At 45.2% G+C, this 18,490-nt stretch overlaps 2 protein-coding genes across 2 annotated transcripts in view; one reads left to right on the top strand and one right to left on the bottom strand.

The window, feature by feature from the left end:
* spock1 (SPARC (osteonectin), cwcv and kazal like domains proteoglycan 1) overlaps positions 1-3,685 on the top strand; it is a gene marked incomplete at its 5' end in the record, with an annotated part of 56,843 nt that extends 53,158 nt beyond the window's left edge. Inside the window, 2 exons of the mRNA XM_079269177.1 lie at positions 214-351; positions 2,257-3,685. Coding sequence (XP_079125303.1) covers positions 214-351; positions 2,257-2,453 — 335 coding nt within the window. The 3' untranslated portion in view covers positions 2,454-3,685. The remainder of the gene's footprint in view (positions 1-213; positions 352-2,256) is intronic.
* Positions 3,686-6,722: 3,037 nt separating this feature from the next.
* bicc2 (bicaudal C homolog 2) lies at positions 6,723-16,997 on the bottom strand (the record flags this gene model as incomplete). Its single annotated transcript, XM_079268651.1, has 19 exons — positions 6,723-7,096; positions 7,187-7,286; positions 7,514-7,683; positions 7,762-7,981; positions 8,653-8,816; positions 10,491-10,530; positions 11,058-11,163; positions 11,826-12,013; positions 12,126-12,259; positions 12,624-12,813; positions 13,121-13,252; positions 13,431-13,682; positions 13,800-14,015; positions 14,271-14,324; positions 14,446-14,607; positions 14,900-14,979; positions 15,114-15,183; positions 15,515-15,561; positions 16,721-16,997. The coding sequence occupies 19 exons, from the start codon at positions 16,995-16,997 to the stop codon at positions 6,966-6,968; spliced, it is 2,733 nt and encodes a 910-aa protein (XP_079124777.1). The 3' UTR covers positions 6,723-6,965.
* Positions 16,998-18,490: the final 1,493 nt, after the last annotated feature.

Below are 18,490 nucleotides of genomic sequence, written 5' to 3'. Positions count from 1 at the left end.
TTGATTGTAGATCTCCCTCTGTGAATGCACATGAACTTTGGTCACAACTACAGCACATGTAACCTCTGCTGAGGGGGGATCAGATGCTACCCGTCTCAGTATTTCTGTCAGTTTAATGTTCTCCACCCTCTCCCCCCTTTCCATATGGCTGTTTTCTTTCTTTCTCTAACCCTTTCCCCTCCTTTACTTCCTTCCTCTCCTTTCCATCTTTAGGCTTTTATATTCCCCGCTGTACTGAGGAGGGCTACTTCAAACCAACCCAGTGTCACGGCAGCACCGGCCAGTGTTGGTGTGTGGACAAATATGGCAACGAGATCGCCGGCTCCAGAAAACAAGGCAACCCAAACTGCGGTAAGACCATATCACGGACACACTGACACACCCACATGTTCACTTAAAGCCAAACAAGGGTTTTGGTTGTGTTGTGTTTGCCCTCATTGGCTCCCATTTGTCTAGCTACCTCTCAGAGCTAAGGCTTTGATCCAGGTGGACTGCTGTATGTCTGTCTTTTATCTCTCTTTGTAATCTGCTGCTACAGACAAGAGGGACTGCAAAGCTTTTTTTCAAACATAACGTACCGCTGAAACATTCACAGCACCACAATTCCAACTTTGTTCTATTCTTTGCTCAGTGTTTCTCCCTGTCTCTATTTATCTTTACCGGTATCTACGCATCAGTGATCAGTTAGGACATAGATAACATTCGTCATCCGTCTGGAGCCGGTGTGGCTAGTTTGCCATCAGTCAAATGTCTGATTCTATCTGCCCCTGATATTCTGCTCATGTCACTTTGATACAACGCCAGCGTCTTCCAGATCAAGTCGGAAAATCCGTCACACTTGTCATCAGAGAGCAGTGTCAAAAGATTTGTTATTTACATGAATTTGTAGCAGTGACTAAGTTGCACCTTTTAGAGGAGAATAAACGCCTAAACTTCTGGCTGATGTTGGCATCCAAGTAGATGCATTTGGACAAAGAATATATATAATTAAGTGCTTTGATATGTCAAAGTCGAAGTTAACAAGCCAGTGGTGGAAATCCAAAGGGAATGGTCAAAAAGCCAATAGAAGCACTTTGCTGCAAATCAATGGCCGAGGGATTTCATTGTTGGACAAAAGAACAACAATTAGCCAGAAAGGATCCGTGCAGATATGCTGATTACCAATCAAACAGCCAGCTCACAGCCACAGATTACGGCTCACTCGAATGCCAGTCTAGTCCTAAGCCAGTAATTGCAGCTTCCAATATTGATGAGGGGTCTCTCCGGCGCCACACACACAAACACAAACACACACACACACACACACACACACACACACACACACACACACTGACAGCAGCAGTCCTTTGTCTCCGGTCTAACAAGCTCATCTAACTCTGGTTGAGTGGCCTCAGGCTGGAGCAGCCTGGAGTTCTCCTGTGCAGCCTTGTATAGAGCAAACAGGTAGCAATGCAGCAGCTCTTTGCTTGACAGCCTAAACACAAGTACATCAAACTGGTTTTAACACGTGCCACTCAACCAGAGTACTCTTGAACCCAGGTGTAAATAGACTGTTTTGAAAATGATTTCAGGCTCCCAATTTCACAAAATGCTGGTGGCAGCAGCTGAGCTAATGACACCTGTTTGCACTGCAGTCACACAAGATGCAACACCAGTGCCAAACAACATTTAACATCAAATTATTTGCAGCTGTAACTTGATGTAACTGAGCTTAGCCAAACACAACTAAAGCTGGCCAGCTGAGCAACACCTTGTGTTGTGTGGAGGAATGATGGAAGGAGGCGTGTGTCTACTTCTTCTTCTCTTCTTCTGTGCTGCCATGTATTGTCTCGATAGGACAACAGAACATATATACTGGTCGGTCATGACGATAGGAATATAGTTGGCTTGCAACAGTCCGCTCTGACTACGAGTCTTCAGCCATGCTAGTGGCTCTTTAAGGCTCCACTTATGCCCAATGGTACAAGGAGCGAAATGCTAACACATATAATAATCTTAATTAGGACGAAACACAAAGTGCAGGTTTTTTTTTTATTGCAATTGATGCCAAATTTCTCAGTGATCCATCCAACAGTTGTTCGGCATTTGATTTAAAAAAAAAATAAAAAAACTGGTTGTGCTGGACAACTCAGTTTGTGGTGATCATGAGCCCCTGGAGTCAGGCAAGTGGAGTCACACGGTACACAGACTCTGTTACACAGGACTCTTTATGCTTCTAACCTGTACGTTTGTCTGTGTTTGTCATTCCCCCGAAAGATGAGGACCAGGAGACATCGGGGGATTTTGGCAGCGGCGGTGCCGTCATTCTCCTGGGCGACCAGGAGGAGGAGCCATCACAGAGCGGGCGGAGCCGGCAGAAGAAAAGACGGGGCCGGATTCACCCCCGAGGAGCCATCGAGGACGACGAGGACGAGGAAGACGATAAGGATGACGAGATTGGCTATGTTTGGTAGCTCCGCTCCATTTAATTCTGCCATCAGCCGACCAGGAAACTCAGCACAGATCTGAAGCCATTCCAATGTCTCCTCCTCCAGTTACTTTGGCAGCAGTCCATCTTTTGCCTCCTGAACTTGCTCATGTGATCTCTGTCCTCTATCCATATCTCTCGCTTCAGTGAACCTCATCCGACCTCTTCATTTTCAAGTCTTTCACGTTCAGATGGAAAACAGAGAACCTATTAGATTCCAACAAATGTCGAGACCCTGTCACGATTTCTGCTCAATCTGTCCACTTTCTGCCTCTGCCTTCCCCCAAACCTGTGCTCTTTAACCTCTTCTAACATGAACTCGCTTCTCTATTATCCCTCTTACTCCCTATATCTCCTTCTTTCTCCTATTCTGTCCCTCTCTCCTATCTGTGCGTCCATGTCAGAGCATCTCGTCAGTCTGTGAGCCCAGATACATTAGCTGTGTGTACTGGATGTAAATATGTTTCCTCCAGGAAGGCCAGATTGTGGATTAAGTCCTCCATCAGCAGTTTCATTCTCATGTTCTGTGTTCCACAGTCAGGCTCCTTCCAGTGTTCAAAGATGATCCCATAACACGTCCCCAGCCTCTGAGATGCTCCCTCTCACTCTGTTATTTCATGGAGGACTGTAAATTATTTAATTGTTGATCTTGAATGTCCCAGAAAGCCCAGGAAGCAATGAGATAAATGATGTATTGTCGTTGATGTTGCATGTTTCTCATCGTGTTTCTGTAAAAGAGAGATTTACCTGGCCAGGTCTAGCTCTATGCATCTCAAACAGAAAGTGATGACTATTTGGCTGCTACAATACTTTGTTGCTATGTTGATGCTGTCTAGTGTCTTTTTGGTTCTTCTCCCAATCTCAGGAGGTAGGGAGTGGCATTGCAGAGCGATAGCAGTGTAGAAAAAGCGAACTACAAGGCCTACGGTCCAAAACTGTGGCGTTTCGGCCAGCTGTTCTTTTACTAATTGGTCGGTAGGGCTTCTGAGGCTGTTTGGCTGTGAATAGACAGTGAATAGACAATAGAGGAAGAAGCTGCTCCTGAGCTGGGAGGACACATGAAGTCGGGCGAGCAGAGAAGAGGCTCTGTTCTGCCTCCCAACACTGGATATGTTCGTGATTTAAAATTGAAATCCTCACAATGTCAACTAAGTGAACTTTTATTTGTAACTTTGAACATTTAAGTAAAGTGGCACTTTGGGTGTCTTTTGAACCTTACAGGTCTGTGTCCATGTGTCTCTTGTTCTCCCGATGTTCCATTTTCAGCACACGCCTCACATTTCATTTTATTTCACCAAGTCATGATGAAATAAAAACACATCTCTGTCCTCACTGTGGAACCACAAACACATTAATATGACTTTCTCGTGCTCTTTTGGTCATATTTTCTCTAAAGCTCGGCTTTCTCAGAGTAGAACAATCAAAGCCCTCCATCATATCTGACCTGTACCAACCTTGAGAAAGTCTCCTGTTAGAAGCAGACATAAATAATTGCAGCTAAAACAAATATCCTCATATCACTTGCTTTTGAGAGAGGAGAATCACAAAGCCAGCAGTCCCCAATAGAACATAAAAGCCTAATGAGTGTTTTTGTAATATCACTGGCTAATGGAACAGATGACCCCACTGGCTTGAAACAGCCTGCTCAGCACTTTGAAAACACATTGTTAACAACCATCGGAGGCTAAGAGGACGCCCGAATCTTCTGGCTTCAAACAGCCTATTCAGCAGTTCATAACGCACTCTGTCAGATACAATAGACAATGGGCTTAACTATGTGCATCAAATTATGCCAGAGGCTGTGGAGGGTGTGTAATCATCCAATCCTGGGACCTTGGCTCGTGCAGCGTCCTCTTCTGTCATCACGCTACATGACAAAAGCTATCAAGAAAACGGCTCATTCGTCCATCTGTCTTCACATGCAGTGTCTGCTGCTTTTTTCTTGCTTTGTATCCACCTCATTCCTCACTTTGCATGAATTATGGGCCCGGTTACTCCTTTCACTGTGAGAGTTTGCAGAATGTTGCAGGTGTCTTCCCTTTTTTCCTTCTTTTTTTGGAATATGAATCATGTGGGAACACAGCCTATCCCACTTTGAAGGAAACGTCGGCCAGTTTTGGAAATACGTTTATCTTTCCTATTGAGTTAGATATGAAGATTGATACCATTCTCACGCTTGTTCAGTAAATATGAAGCCACCACCAGCAACCGGCTAACTTAGCTTCGCACAAAGACGGGAAACAGCTGGCCAAAAGTAAAAGTCCACTACTTAACATGTTATAATTCCTGTTATAGTTGTCCTCACACACACATACACACTCCCTCTCTCTCTCTCTCTCTCTCTCTCTCTCCAATTATTGTTTCTATTTCCCTCCTCTCTCCCACTCACTCTAGAGTGAGTTCCATCTCCATCTCAGTATAAGGGAGCTGCGTGGCTGAGTTTTATTAGCCTTAGGGCACGTTGTTCCTCACTTCCATTTATCTATTGCAGCTTTTTTACCATCCACAGATGGCTTGGTGGATCCTCCCATTGGGGTCTGCATAGAGACTGGTGATTGGCTACAACGACGAGGACATTTTTGTCAATTTGTGGCCCTTTTTTGGGACAAAAAGGAGCAGCTTGATGAAGTTTGCCATTTAATGTGGGATGTTTTTGTTTGGTCCTTGCTCCACGATGCTAGACGCTGTCTGCCTGTCGTTTGGCAGCAAACAGTCAATTTTCAGGTCTTTCGCGCTAAAAAACAATCATGTGCTGTGGCTGAAAACAAAGCTGAGAGCGGTGAGAATCAAGCAAAACAGTTCAGTTGTGGGCCATGAAACCAAAACAATAAACTGAATGAAAATGAAACACTCTTTAATGCTGTGGGGAACTGCAGCATATGCAGATAATAAACTGTGGGTTTGTAATTTGATCCATTTTAATATAAAAATATTGATAGTGGCTTTAAAACTTTTATCTTCACTCACTCAAACCCATCTCTGATGATAAAAAGCTTTAACTTATACTGCATCTTCTAAATATTGAGAAGTTTAGACCAGGCAGCAAATTCATTTTGCGTATTCTATAGCTCTCCTCAGGGTCCAGAGTGCTGCTGGTCCTTCCAGGTAGTTTTCATTCTTGCCATGTGATCAAGGACCGATTTAGACCCGCACCCACAAGGGACCTGACAGAAAGGAACTCCAGCAGTGCTTCAGGGCCAGAGGACCAGATTTGAGGATCACTGGTCTGAAGCCTGCCTATGTAATTGGCAGAGACATTGTAATAAATAGGGATCATCTCTCCCTCATCTGTCACAGCCCACCACTTCCACTCGCACTCTCTCTTCATGCTCGGCTGCCGCTGCATCAGCCAGCTTGGTGAGCGCCTGAACACATCAGACCCCCTCATGACCCCCTGGTGGAGGTTTCTTGGATCATTTGCCTACATGTGATAGCCAGCACTATTCCAAATGTGCAAATTTAGAGAGGGATCATACCGGTCTCGTTAATACTCTGCCAGTGCCGTCCCTCTGATAGCACTAAATGACTGGGTGCAGCCCTCTGCTAAATCAATTAAACAGGAAACGACTCATAAGCGGTTCCACTGGCTTCACTCCTGTCAACAGTGATAAATTAAATTGGAACTTTTAGGTGAGCAATCAGGCGAGACCAAACCACATTAAAAGGTGTCACATTACCTCACACCAATAAACGTATTTACCTATTTGGATTTGTAATTCATTTCCCCCCCTATCAGATTGTTGCTGCTCCACTTTGTCCACCTGGAGCTCTAATGCTGTTACCACTGTTTGCTCCTACAACAAGTGCATTATTTTCATGCAACTCAAATGTGACTTGAATTTATAAGCGCAGTGTGTGACACCAGTGCCCTCTGTTGGTCTGATCCTGGCTTTGAGTAGAGGACCAGTTCGCACTACAGCTGGTTATATGTGCTTTTGAATCACAAACTCTGCTCTGAGGGGCACCCTGGTGGCTTCGGGGTTAAAGGAACAGACTAGCCCCAGTTTGAGTCTGGCCATGGACCTTTTTTTGCATCGTCATTCAGTATCCGTCTTACTCTCTCCTTTCATTTCCTGTCAACTCTCCAATAAAAGAATAAAAAGCCCCCAAAAAATACAGTCCAGATGGATGACGGCAACATTTATTTTTCGTCACTATCATAGTACAATGTAATTTATTTTTGTAAATATCTATTTACAATTACATACATGTAGTGGTTATCATGGAATTAAACATTTCTTTCTTGTTTGGAAGGGAAGACCTCCTTGTCTTGGTTTTGTATAAAACACTTTGGGGTTTGGCTGTCGATTAGAGGCAATGGACTCAAAGGTTTACATAATGTTTCCTGCTCTTTGGGCAATATGCGTATCCTTTGATAATAAAAAAGTGAATAACAAGCAGACTTAACCTCTGCTCTGCCAACAGCATCACTGTATACTTGTTTAGAGGCTGAATAGCTCCACTTCAGGTGGAGCTCAGAGCTGCTGGGATTCTCATCTCACCAGCGATTACTCTGAGCCGCAACATCTAGATCCATGATTCGGGGTAGTCGGCCACTAGCACCACCCTCCAAGTAGCCAGGCTTCACTGCAGGTGTATCTGACAGCCTCCTCTTACTCTTGGTCAGGTCTGGATAGGAGGATAAAACAATTAAATTATTTTCAGGAGAGGCCGAACGCCTCCTACAGCGTTACAAGGTGGAGGACTTGAGATTCTCACCTGAGATTGCCAATAACATCTTGCGTCTGGCTCCGAAGGTGGAGATGCCCACTTCCTTCAGATCCTCATCAGACAGAGTGAGGAACGTCTGGTAGTCAATCTGGATGAGTACAGAGAGCAGTTGCATCATAATGCTCATTCATGATTTATAAAGCTTTTGCTGAAGGACAAAAGCTTGTTTGTTTGTGTTTATCTGCTCGCGGAGAGTTCTCCCATACACAGCCTGTTGCATGTGTAAGTGATGATGAAAATGTATTTCCACACAACAATATTTTTTTGTTTTTTTAAGTTTACTCAGAGACGGATTCATTTGAAGCCTCTACATACCTCTTGTTGTTCAAACACGTCAATGTATTTAATGAGGCCAAGTTGGCTGAGCAGCTCAGGCAGGTCATCTATCATTTGGGGGGAGGGGCTCCGCTGACTGCAGGTTGACGCCCTCCTCGATGAGCACACACCTTCAAAGTAGCTGCTGCTGCTGCCTGGGAAGCTCTCCGCTAGACATCAAAGTTCAGAGACAAATGTTAAAGGTGCCAGAGAGAAAGTGACACACTCACACACACAAAAGTACTTACAGGGTTTGTCATTTCTGCTTCTATTCATTGAGGATGCAAATGCAGGGAAGCAGGAGGTGGATGAGGCGAAAGTGGACGGGGGTGAGGAGGGGGAGGAGGAGGAGGAGGAAGAGGAAGAGGAGGGGGAGACAAGAAGGGATAAAGATGTGGATCCATGTCTGTCCCTCCAGTTGTCACGGTTGCTGCCGTTACACACCTTTCCCATCTGAGCAGCCCACGACTGGAAGGAGACAGAAAATTGTCCCAGCATTAAATATGTACTACTTCTTCTTTCATCTGCAAATATTTCACAGCAGCACCTTGTACTTCTGTCACGATGCCTTTCTTTCATCTCTCCTCGTTCTGTCAGGGCTCGAGGTCAAACGGTTGCAAGAGACCACATGTTCTCAAGTGTGAGGGGGTTTTAGTGGACATGGGTCTAAGAAGGAAATTATTGGAGGAGTGCCTCTTGCTCTTATTAACCTAAGTCAGTCTGTTTCTCCCTCACAGGCTACAGAGCAGTCACAGAGCGGACGTTCGGGAGGCTTGTAAAGAGCCAGGGAGAAGAGCTGAAACAGCTCATGTAAACAGGCTGCTGAGGAGTGGCCGTGTTGACTGAGCCCATGATATCAGACCCCAGGTAGAGAGCGTACAAACCTGCAGTGCTTACCACACAGGGAAGCTAAGTGCTTTAAACTGTTAGAGAGCATTACCAATGGATGAGAATGTGTTAGGGGGCGCTTGTTTTACCGCACTGCAACTAAAAAACTGCTTTTGCCGCTCAAACGTTCAGCAAAAGTCAAGCCTCCTACAGCTAAACTTAACAATCAAAATGAGTCACGCTAAGTCGGAAGTCCATTACATTTCAGGTTGTTGAAGCAGACATGAAGTTAGCGTGATGCTCATTTGTACCTGTTGCTGGCTATTGCTGATGCTCAGGTACGGTTTGTAGCTGCGTCGGCTGATGTTGCGGAGCTCCTTAATGGCCTCGGCCGGCATGGACTTGGAGAAGCCGAGGCCACTCCAGGTGTCAGTGGGCGTCTGGACCTCTGTGAGCACAGGCTTCCTCAGCATGGCTGACATAACATACAAACACACACAGAAGGGAAATTCTGACTTAAAACTTGCATTTACTGAAATTTCTTCTTTTTTTTGGCACCTTATAGGGGCAGCTGACTCGAGCAAGAAATATGACACTGACATATTAGCTAACAGTTGCTGATTGCCTACACATTGAGCAGACAGAGTGATATCAGCATTCATTTCAGAGTCATGTTTCTGGCCACTTGAGAGGAATATCTGTCTCTTTAGCTGCTGAAGGTCCTACTATGTTCACCAGCTTGTCGCTAACGTTGTCTGCTGTTTAGTGCATGAACAGGTAGCGCACAGTGGGTTTATCAGAGTGTTTTGGTAAAAGCAGCTTGCTGTTGCGGCTGGAAACAACACTGATCAGAGACGAAGTTACATGAAACCAAAACAATGAGCCGAAAGACGCTAGAATGGAGAAATATGGAGAATTGAATTCACACTGATACTTTTTGAAGCACACGACGATGCATACTGTTTAGCCTCAGTAAGTCCTTCATGAAAATGCATTGCAGGTTTTTCCACGTCTCCTCTGAATTGGACAAGCTGGGTTCAGGTGTTAAATAATGAATCACGAACAGTGCCTCTCCTTGCCAGCATTTGGCATACTAAATAAAACTCAAATGGCTGAGACAGATACACCCTCTTGAATGACAAACAAGTGACCCTGAGCCTCTTCTGGCAGCAGAACAGGAGACGTGCGAATGTGTGATCAAAAAATAAAACTGCAAAAGCACTCCAAAGAGTGCGATATCAATAGGATTATAACTAGTGGGTTGTCACTTGTGTGGTATGTGTGTGTTGTTATGTGAGTAAATGTCCCATCATATACAGGCATATGGGTGTCCTAATGACTGTGAGGCAGATGGCCCTTTCAAACTGCTAATTCATAATCCCATAAAGCAACACTGAGGGAATTTAGTGCCATTTGGCTACAGATCTTCCCAGTATCTCTCATTCTGCATGATGGATGAGGTAATGTTTCCTGTGTGTGTGTGTGTGTGTGTGTGTGTGTGTGTGTGTGTGTGTGTGTGTGTGTGTGTGTGTGTGTGTGTGTGTGTGTGTGTGTGTGTGTGTGTGTGTGTGTGTGAGAGTCCATGCCTGTGTGCTTATGAGGGCACACGCACACACAACTGTGTCTGCATGCATGTGTGTATTGTCTGCATTGTGGATCTGCCCCGTGTGAATAAAGTGGGAGTGCCAGTGCTTTTCTATTATAACTTTGGCACAGTGCAGCCCATAAACAGGCCCCTTCATCAGTTGTCTTGGCAGTGAACATCACTGAAACGGGCCCCCTCTATCACAAGCCTGCCTCTGCTCGGGATATTAATGTGTTGCCTCGATAACACACTTGAATAAACTAAATACGCCACTTTATCTTGGATAATCATATGATATTAAATCATGTTTTCTCAACAATTTGAAAAAACGTGTGCACTTTTCCGACAAACTAAATCATTTGATTTAATGTCGTCTGAGGAGCTAAGTCAAAGTACTCTTCCAATCTGTGCTCCGTTCAGTCCCAAAAACAACAGCTTGGCTGTATATAGGTGGCTGTTTGACAAGCAAAGCAACAATATACAGTAGATGTGTTGGGAAAAGGTCCCCAGCTCTTGAAACCAGAGTAGGACAGGAAGAAATATTAAACATTTACGAGCACTAACCTCTGGTTGCCAGCAGTTTCTTCCTCTCATAGTCATAATCCTACAAAGCACAAACAATAAATAGAGAGGGTAAATAATGCATGAAATTGAATTGTTTTTTTCTCTGGTTGCTGAGCACTGGCAGGGGGAACCGAACACTTCTTTCTGCTGTGGCAGTAAACTTGTTCATGCTCAACTCAGTAACCTTTGAGAGTGAGTGATGACAAATACGAAGGGAAGCAAGCAAACCCGAAAATCAATTCTCAAAATCAAATCGCATCCGGTTCAGGGTTGTGCTAATCAATAGGTCACATCACAAAAAAATGTTCCTGCTGTTTTCAATCTCTATAGGGTTTGATTTGAAGATGTTGGAGGTGTTAAATCGTGTGTCCTCTGTCTCTCTCTCACACACCTTCTCCTCTACAAGTCTTTGTCTATAAAACACTACACCTTCCGTGTCTTTCAGGGGTTCAGAAAGACTTCATTGTCTTTCCTCTGAGCTTTAATTGTGGCCAAATAAGGTTGTCCATAGATGCAGTGCATCATTTTATCAGCAAACAGAGATCATCGATTCCTGTTTTTCCTCACCTCAGCCTTGGATGAGTCAGCGCGAACATCCTGAGCCATCGTTACATCTCTCCTCAGGCTGTTTCTTCGCTCACTCCTCCCTCCCGCCATCTCTGCGTTCAGCAATCTGGCACAATGAGGAGACAAAAACCCACACACATATACACACAGTTGGAAAGACAAGGTTAGGTCAAACTGTGATGGCTACGTCCAGCATTCGAGAGCATATCAGTACTTTCTTTCCCGAGAGCAACAGCAGCAAAACTACAGGAGGGTTTAAAAGTCAGAGTTATGATACTTTATCATGATGGATTATATTAAGGGAGAGCTGCTCCATGAAAACCTGAAAACAAAAGGAAAATATAGATGAGGTCAACAAGGTGGCTTTTCTCTAACTGTGTCAGCAACATTTTTCAACAGATCTGGCACATGCAGCTGTGTGTGTGTGTGTGTGTGTGTGTGTGTGTGTGTGTGTGTGTGTGTGTGTGTGTGTGTGTGTGTGTGTGTGTGTGTGTGTGTGCGCGTGTGCGTGTTCGTGTGTGTGCGTGCGTGCGTGCGTGTTTGTGTATTAACCACGCTAAAGTCAAAACCCTGTAGTGAATACCCATGTTCCATCTGGAGACAAAACCATGGTCCCCTTTAGGTCAACCATTAGGCTGTGACTTGGTTTTGATTTTGAATTACACTTATGTTGACGGTTAGTTGAATTATTCATCAGGGCATTCATGTAAGCCAACACAATGACCTCACAAGTGTTGAAAACAGGTGTTTTTTCCAGTTACTGCTCACCTGTATGTTGGCGCCTGCCCTGCTGAATGCCGTCTGCCGTGGTTGAAAACCTTTGTAATTTCAGGACCCTGCAGACTCCCCCTCCGACCCATCAATCCCACCCTGCTGATGCTGCTGACTGCATCACACACCTCAACATTAGAGCTCTCATCCTCTGATTGGCCAGACTGGTCCTCATTTTCTAGGATCTGAAGGAGAATCTGGTGCTTAGTGTTGATTTCTTTTGAGGTTTATTTATCAGGAAGGATTTGTTTTGTACTGAGAGCAGACTGTATATGCAGTTTAACTACAGTGTCAAACCTTCTCCAGCGGCCGGCTGTCTGTTCCCTTCAGTCCTGTCCTCCCCTCGTCAGCGTGAGGGGTGAGACCTGGTGGAGGTGAGGGGCGGAGCTTAGTACCAGTCAGCAGCTCTGGAGGGATAGCTGGCACAGAGCCTGAGCAAAAGACATGATAGTGAGTGAAGATCCTATTCGTTTCTACTACTGAGTTAAGAAAGGAAACATGTAAAAACAGACACAAGTTTCCATCCACTCATCATATTTTTGAATGTGTGCATAAAACACAGCCTCAATAAAAATGCCAGAAATGGGGGGGGGGGGGGGAGGGGGTAAACACTTAAGAGGTTGAACAAATAGCGGATGTAGAAAAGTTGCTGTGTTGATAAAGAGAGACAGCACAAAACAGTAATAAATACAGAATTTGCCATACATGGTTATGTCGCACTTCTAGTAGCTTTTCAAATTTTCCAGGACATTTGAGTGCAAACACATCTACAAAGATGCATGTGTGCATGCTCACCCTGCTCTGAGAGACGAAGCTGCTGCAGCAACATGTTGAGCCAATAGTTGGCCAGCCCGCTGCCGGCTAGCGTGGGTTCAGGGGTCATCTCGGTTACCTTGGCAGTCTCACAGGAATCCAACCCGAGGAGCAGACGACGGGCCTCATGAAGACAAGAGATGTTCCTCTCCAGACCTTTCACCACCACTGACTGATAAATATACACACTGGTGCATCAGTATTCAACACACCGCAGTATACAAGACTGCAGGGGGAGTCGTAGTTTTGCATTCAAAGATCAAAGTGAACATTCTAGAAATATTTCATGGATTTATGACTTAATCTTATTTAATCCAGTGCCTCTGAAATAAGCAATCACCAGCTCTGTCCTATTTGAAGGCGAATTCAAAAAGATGAGGCTGGTCGGCATCAAAAACAAAATTACAATTTAATTCAAGACAGGGGCGAGGTGAATCTAACAAGGACAAAGCAGCAAAGCTACACTGATAACGTTATACCTTGCTGGTCTGTTTTACTTTGGGCTTGACACTAATGAAGACTCCCAGGTTTTGCATCATCTGAGCCAGTTTACACGGATCTGCCTCCGCATCTTCGCGCATGTCAAACATCAAACACACAGGCAGACAGTCCTGTGCACGCAAAGACACAAAGAATGTCAAACAACAACAGATTAAGAAAATACAAGACAGGAAAAGTACATTTTGACACATGCAAGCAATCAAAAAATAAACAAACGCACTTGCTACCTCACACAATTGTTCTTTATTTAATTCTGAGCAGACAAAACAAAACACCGCCACACTGTACCATCAGCTGCTGCCGAGCCAGGCACACTCCGTGAGGGCTGCCCTGGATGAGCAGGGACGGAGGGCTCTGAGGAGCACTGAGGTCTGGTAGGATGATCTGGGTCTGGGTCTGGTGCATGACGCTCAGGAAGTGAGCTCCATTCTGCCCCAGCAGGAAGAGATGCTGCTGGGAGGTGACATCCATCTGGCTGCTCACTATGCCGCCTGCGACCTCTGACCCCAGCAACAAATCCATCAGGATGCAGGTCGCCTTCTGCCAGGTGATGATATATATATACATGTCATGAGATCATACATCACTTAGACCTTATTCTAACGAGCATAAACTGTGACGTGGATTACGTTTGACTTTTGAATGTTTGACACGAACCTTAACAGCAGCTGCGTTGCCCTGCAGGCCCCAGACGGTGCAGCAGCTTTCATAGAAGTTGGGTTGTGCCTGAGGATGAGGTGGCACGGCCCTGAAGCTCACACTGACCCCCAACGTCTGCACTACCTGCTGGATGAGTGGGGAGCCTGCATCTGGCAGGGCCTGGGGCACCAGGCTGACTGGGAGGTCAAAGGTCAAGGAGAATGGCTGCAGGTCCTATAGCACAAGAAAGATTGGATGGAAAACAAGGGTAAGAGTGTGATGGAGAGGAGACAGAGAGCGAGGGGGGAATGAAGAGATGTGGGACAGAGAGTGGCTTTTTGACAAATACACCTGTCTTCTTTGTGCCAGACATTCTATTAATCATTCTATTGATTGCTGCGTCGTGACCGGAGTGAAGGAATTGCGTTTTGAGACAAATAAAAATCGATCCTGGGCAGTCTCTGCTCACACTGTACATTGGCCACTCACTCTTATCCTCCTCCGGGCTTCCTCCACTCCTTCTATTGGTCCAGCGATGGAGACCTGGTAGAAGTTAATAAACAAATGAATATTGAATTTCATTTGTCTTGCGTGTCTTGTCAAAGCAGCAGTCGGTGGCTCATTAAAACGCTGCTTCAGTGTCTCACGCGTTATAGATTGTTACCTGGTTGCTTTTCTCTCCCGTACCGTTGTGCCGGTTGGAGTCGGGGAAGTGGATGTGACACGATGTGACCTCCATCACCTTCTTGATGTTTCCACCACCTTTACCAATCACGTGGGAGTGCTCTGTGTAGGCCACGTCCATCTTTAAAGTCACCTTGTTGACCTGGATTTTATATAAACCGCCATGTCATTTATGCAGATTACTTGTCAATGTTAAGTTTAGCCTTAAGATGTCATTGTCATGTCATTGGTGCCGATTCAACATGAAAAAGATCCCTTATGCACACAGTAGCTGCAAAGTCTCTCCCTACTACAACTTCAACTTTATAATCTACCGATTTTCAAAATAACTTCTTTTAGCAAAGTAGAAAACATGTAAAAGCACGTCATCGTCGATACGTTGTTGACTTAACTCTTCAGCCAAATTGTGATAATCAAGCACCACAGCCCCTCACCCTCGTTTCCAGCACTTCCAGAATCTTCTTTTTGGCTTCCAAGACATTGTCTCTCTTCCCTTCCACCTTCACATGCGGATCTAGATGGATGTAGGAGTTCAGTTTAGGTTCTATACATTTAAATGACTTACAGTAAATGGGCAATGGTAAATCAATCCATTGGAACATTTGCGACAGGAAGGAGATGAAACACAGAGCACTGAGTTGGTGTCACCTTTCTTTGACTTGGCTCCAATCTTCAGCTTGGACGGCCATCTCACCTGAGTGTCAGTTTCTCTCATCACCTGTGGAAGCACAAACAATGGGGGAGAAAGAGCTCTCATTGTATGCCACAAATTGCAGCACATGTCGGAACACAGCAGATCCCTTCGACCTAAGAATACAAAGTGTAATTTGCATTTCAAAGACTGCAATTATCACCTCGGTAAAACCAGCACTCACTGGATGCAGCGCATGGAACAAATGTTGACATGACGCCGCTCCGACTGATTTCTAAGCTACATTTAACCAGAAGTCTTTATGCACCAACGATTATCTGTGGCCTTCACTGAGGAGAGCTGGTCGATTTTCTTTTAGTCACAAATAAAATGCTTCCTTGTGTGGACTTCTACTTACTCTCTCAAAAAACTCCTCTCCTGTCTCACCATCTCCATGCGTTGGAGCTGAAAGACACAAAGCAAGCAAACATTTAACAAAAAAGAAAAGACAGATAAAGAGGAACACACATTTCAAGATTCCTGCCGTGCGATTTATCACGTTGTGTTGGTCAGCAGCACAAACTTCGTCTGTTCACAGCACAAGTGTTCAACATCAAGCATGTGTGCAAAATCAACATTTAAATGTTGACCTGTCTGAGATTTGCCAAGCGACTGGAACAAGCGGTTGCCGGGAACATAAACTATTTTAAAAGGCCATCGCTCCACGGTGGGGGGGGGGGGGGGGGGGCAGGAACGCCCCCCCCCCCCCTCATCACTAGGGGTTACGCTGGCCAGAGCTGAGGAATGGGAAGAGAACAGTGTGCAGTGTGCAGGGGGGGGGGACCACAAATTAGCCTAGAGACAGCTAATCACATCAATGGCATTTGCTGACGTAAAGACCTCCCACTTGACCAAACATTTTTAAAAAACAACTGCAAAAAGGAAGGAAGGAAGGAATGTGTAAAACAAAAAAAGCTTATTAGAGTAAAGTCTCAAGTGCAGTCTGGCAGGTTATCACCTGAGGGGACGAGATACAACATTTACTGCCTGACTCATGCACATTAAAACAGCCCACGGTTATCTGAACGGAATTCGCTCCAGCTTTCCCATCGAGAGTCTGCGTGAGGACAAATGTCAGCCTCTATCTGCAGCAGTAGCACCCGCAGAAAGAGTTTCCCCAGTAACACAGGGGAGGCATTCGTCATCAACCTGCCAGGCAGCGATAACTAACGGACGCTGTTACCTCTGCTTCCCAGACAGGAATGATAATAGCAAAAGAGACTTCTGAATGCATAAGCCATTGCAGGTCATAAATCATGGCGATACTGCAAAAGTTTGCATGGCAGTTACACCGATGCTGACAACGAGGACGCAGCCAGCTGGAGGCCCCTGATAGACACGCAGGGTCAGGTAGATAACAGCGGCTGTGAGGAAGGGCACACGGGGACGCATGTCAAACATCAGACACACAGGCAGGCACATAAACCCCACAGAATGTAAGTGGCAGAAAATAGCTTCTGAATGAACAATTGAGGGGGAAGAGTGTGATGATGAAGGTGATAACAGTGCCAGAAAGCTATGGAGACTATTGTTGACAGTATTATCAACATTTGAGCTCACTCACCATACAACATGTTCTCCAGCTTCTTCCTGTCGATCCTGAACCTCTCCTCCACCCACTCGGGGTCCAGACTCTGCCCTCTTGCATTCTCCTGCACTTGCACAGAGCTTCCGCCAACTTCCTCCTCTTCCTCATCCTCTTTTTCCTCTCTGTCACGTTGGGCCTCGCTGGGCTCAGGCATCGCCGCTGAGCCGGGTCCTACGCTAGTTTCCAAGTCAGGCTGCTGGGGTGCTATGGTGGCCGGGACCGGAGAGCTCTCCTCGGTGGTGGTGGTGGCCATAGCAGGACTGAGCCCTCGTCAGTGTTGGTGTGTGTGTGTTAGGATGTGTGCATGTGTGTGACCAAGGAGACCAGCAGGGAGAGAAAAAAAGGGGAAAGAGGGGCAAGAAACACCCCCTGTGTCTTTTCTTTAAATCCCCCGCCCCCTTCACTTAATTTAGTACACAAATCTCACTCTTTCTCTCTCACTTCAAGCTGTTCGAGGCTTGAAGGATTTGCTGCTATGGCCTGGCAGTGTGCAGATGTATAAGGGGAGTCACGTCTTTGCCATAACAGAAACCATGTCTTCTCTATTTGAGGGGCTCCAAACAGACAAACAAACTGAATCTACAACTTCAACTTGTGGCTCAGTCTGCTCTGAACAAATCCTCTGTCATCCTCAGGTCAATGTCCACAGATTATGTGGATAGATGGTCAAGGCCTATGATAAGACGAGACACACATTTCACCCACACACACATACACACACATATCCTGAAAAAGATCCTCACAACAGCACGCACAGCTAACAAAATAAAAGGGTCATCAGTTGGGTTCCACCGCAGGTCTGTCCATGTCTGCCGTCCCTCCCCTTCTTCTGAATGAGCAGTACGAGGGCTTGAGATTCCAGAGGTCGGGGTGAGGGGGGTGGGGGGGGTGTATCGCAGCGGTGAGTGTGTGGTGTTTGTGTGAAAGGGGGAGCTTGCACCAATGCTTGGGATAAAAACATACGATATTACAAGTAGAACTACTCAAAGCGGAGTAATATAAGTCAGCAAAATGTTATTTTTGTATCAAAAGTACTTATTCTGTAAATCTCCTGTGTGTGCTTTCCACTGATGCACCTTTCACATTTTCACATGTTTTCTTTTCAATTTTCTGAACTCATGCACACCTGAAACATGACAAGACGCTGCTTTACAGTTCGGGTTAATCATCAACAATGTGTTGCATTTTATAGGCTCATTATATGTTTTTAAAATGTGAAAAGTATAACTGTAGCTTTGTAATGTAGAATCCAAGGAAAGTACTTTGGTAGAGTAACTACCTGTAAATTGTACTGAAGGAAAGTAATTGAGTAAATGTTACAACAGCTGCCAACAACAAGCAGGCAGCCAGAAAGTTGTAAACTCCAGTGGGGAAACTGGTTTAAAGGGTGCAAAATAAAGAGCAAATGGGATTTCAAAAATTAAACACTTAATAAATTAAATTCCCCAAACTCGAGAACTCGAGTACAGACTGAAACATGGGTAAACACAAACTGCTCAATTAGTCAGGACTGGTGGGACTCTGTTTCCAGCTCCGCTCGGTGTTTTCCATATTGCCCAGACAAATTTGGCCTCAGGCGAATCAGCAAATATCGTTTGGTAGTGCAGAGAGAGCTCTTGCTAACATTAAAAACTACTGCCGGCTAGACTTATTTGCCCGAGGAAGATGGTAAGTGAAAGACTTGATGACTGTGTCACCATGGAAACTGGTCAAGGAGTGAATTATTCCAAGTTTAATCTGACTTTA

Source organism: Melanostigma gelatinosum, assembly GCF_949748355.1.
Source record: "Melanostigma gelatinosum genome assembly, chromosome: 5".
NCBI classification, from domain to species: domain Eukaryota; kingdom Metazoa; phylum Chordata; class Actinopteri; order Perciformes; family Zoarcidae; genus Melanostigma; species Melanostigma gelatinosum.
The sequence above is the reverse complement of the archived record's forward strand: the minus strand, read 5'-3'. Positions and strand labels throughout refer to the sequence as shown.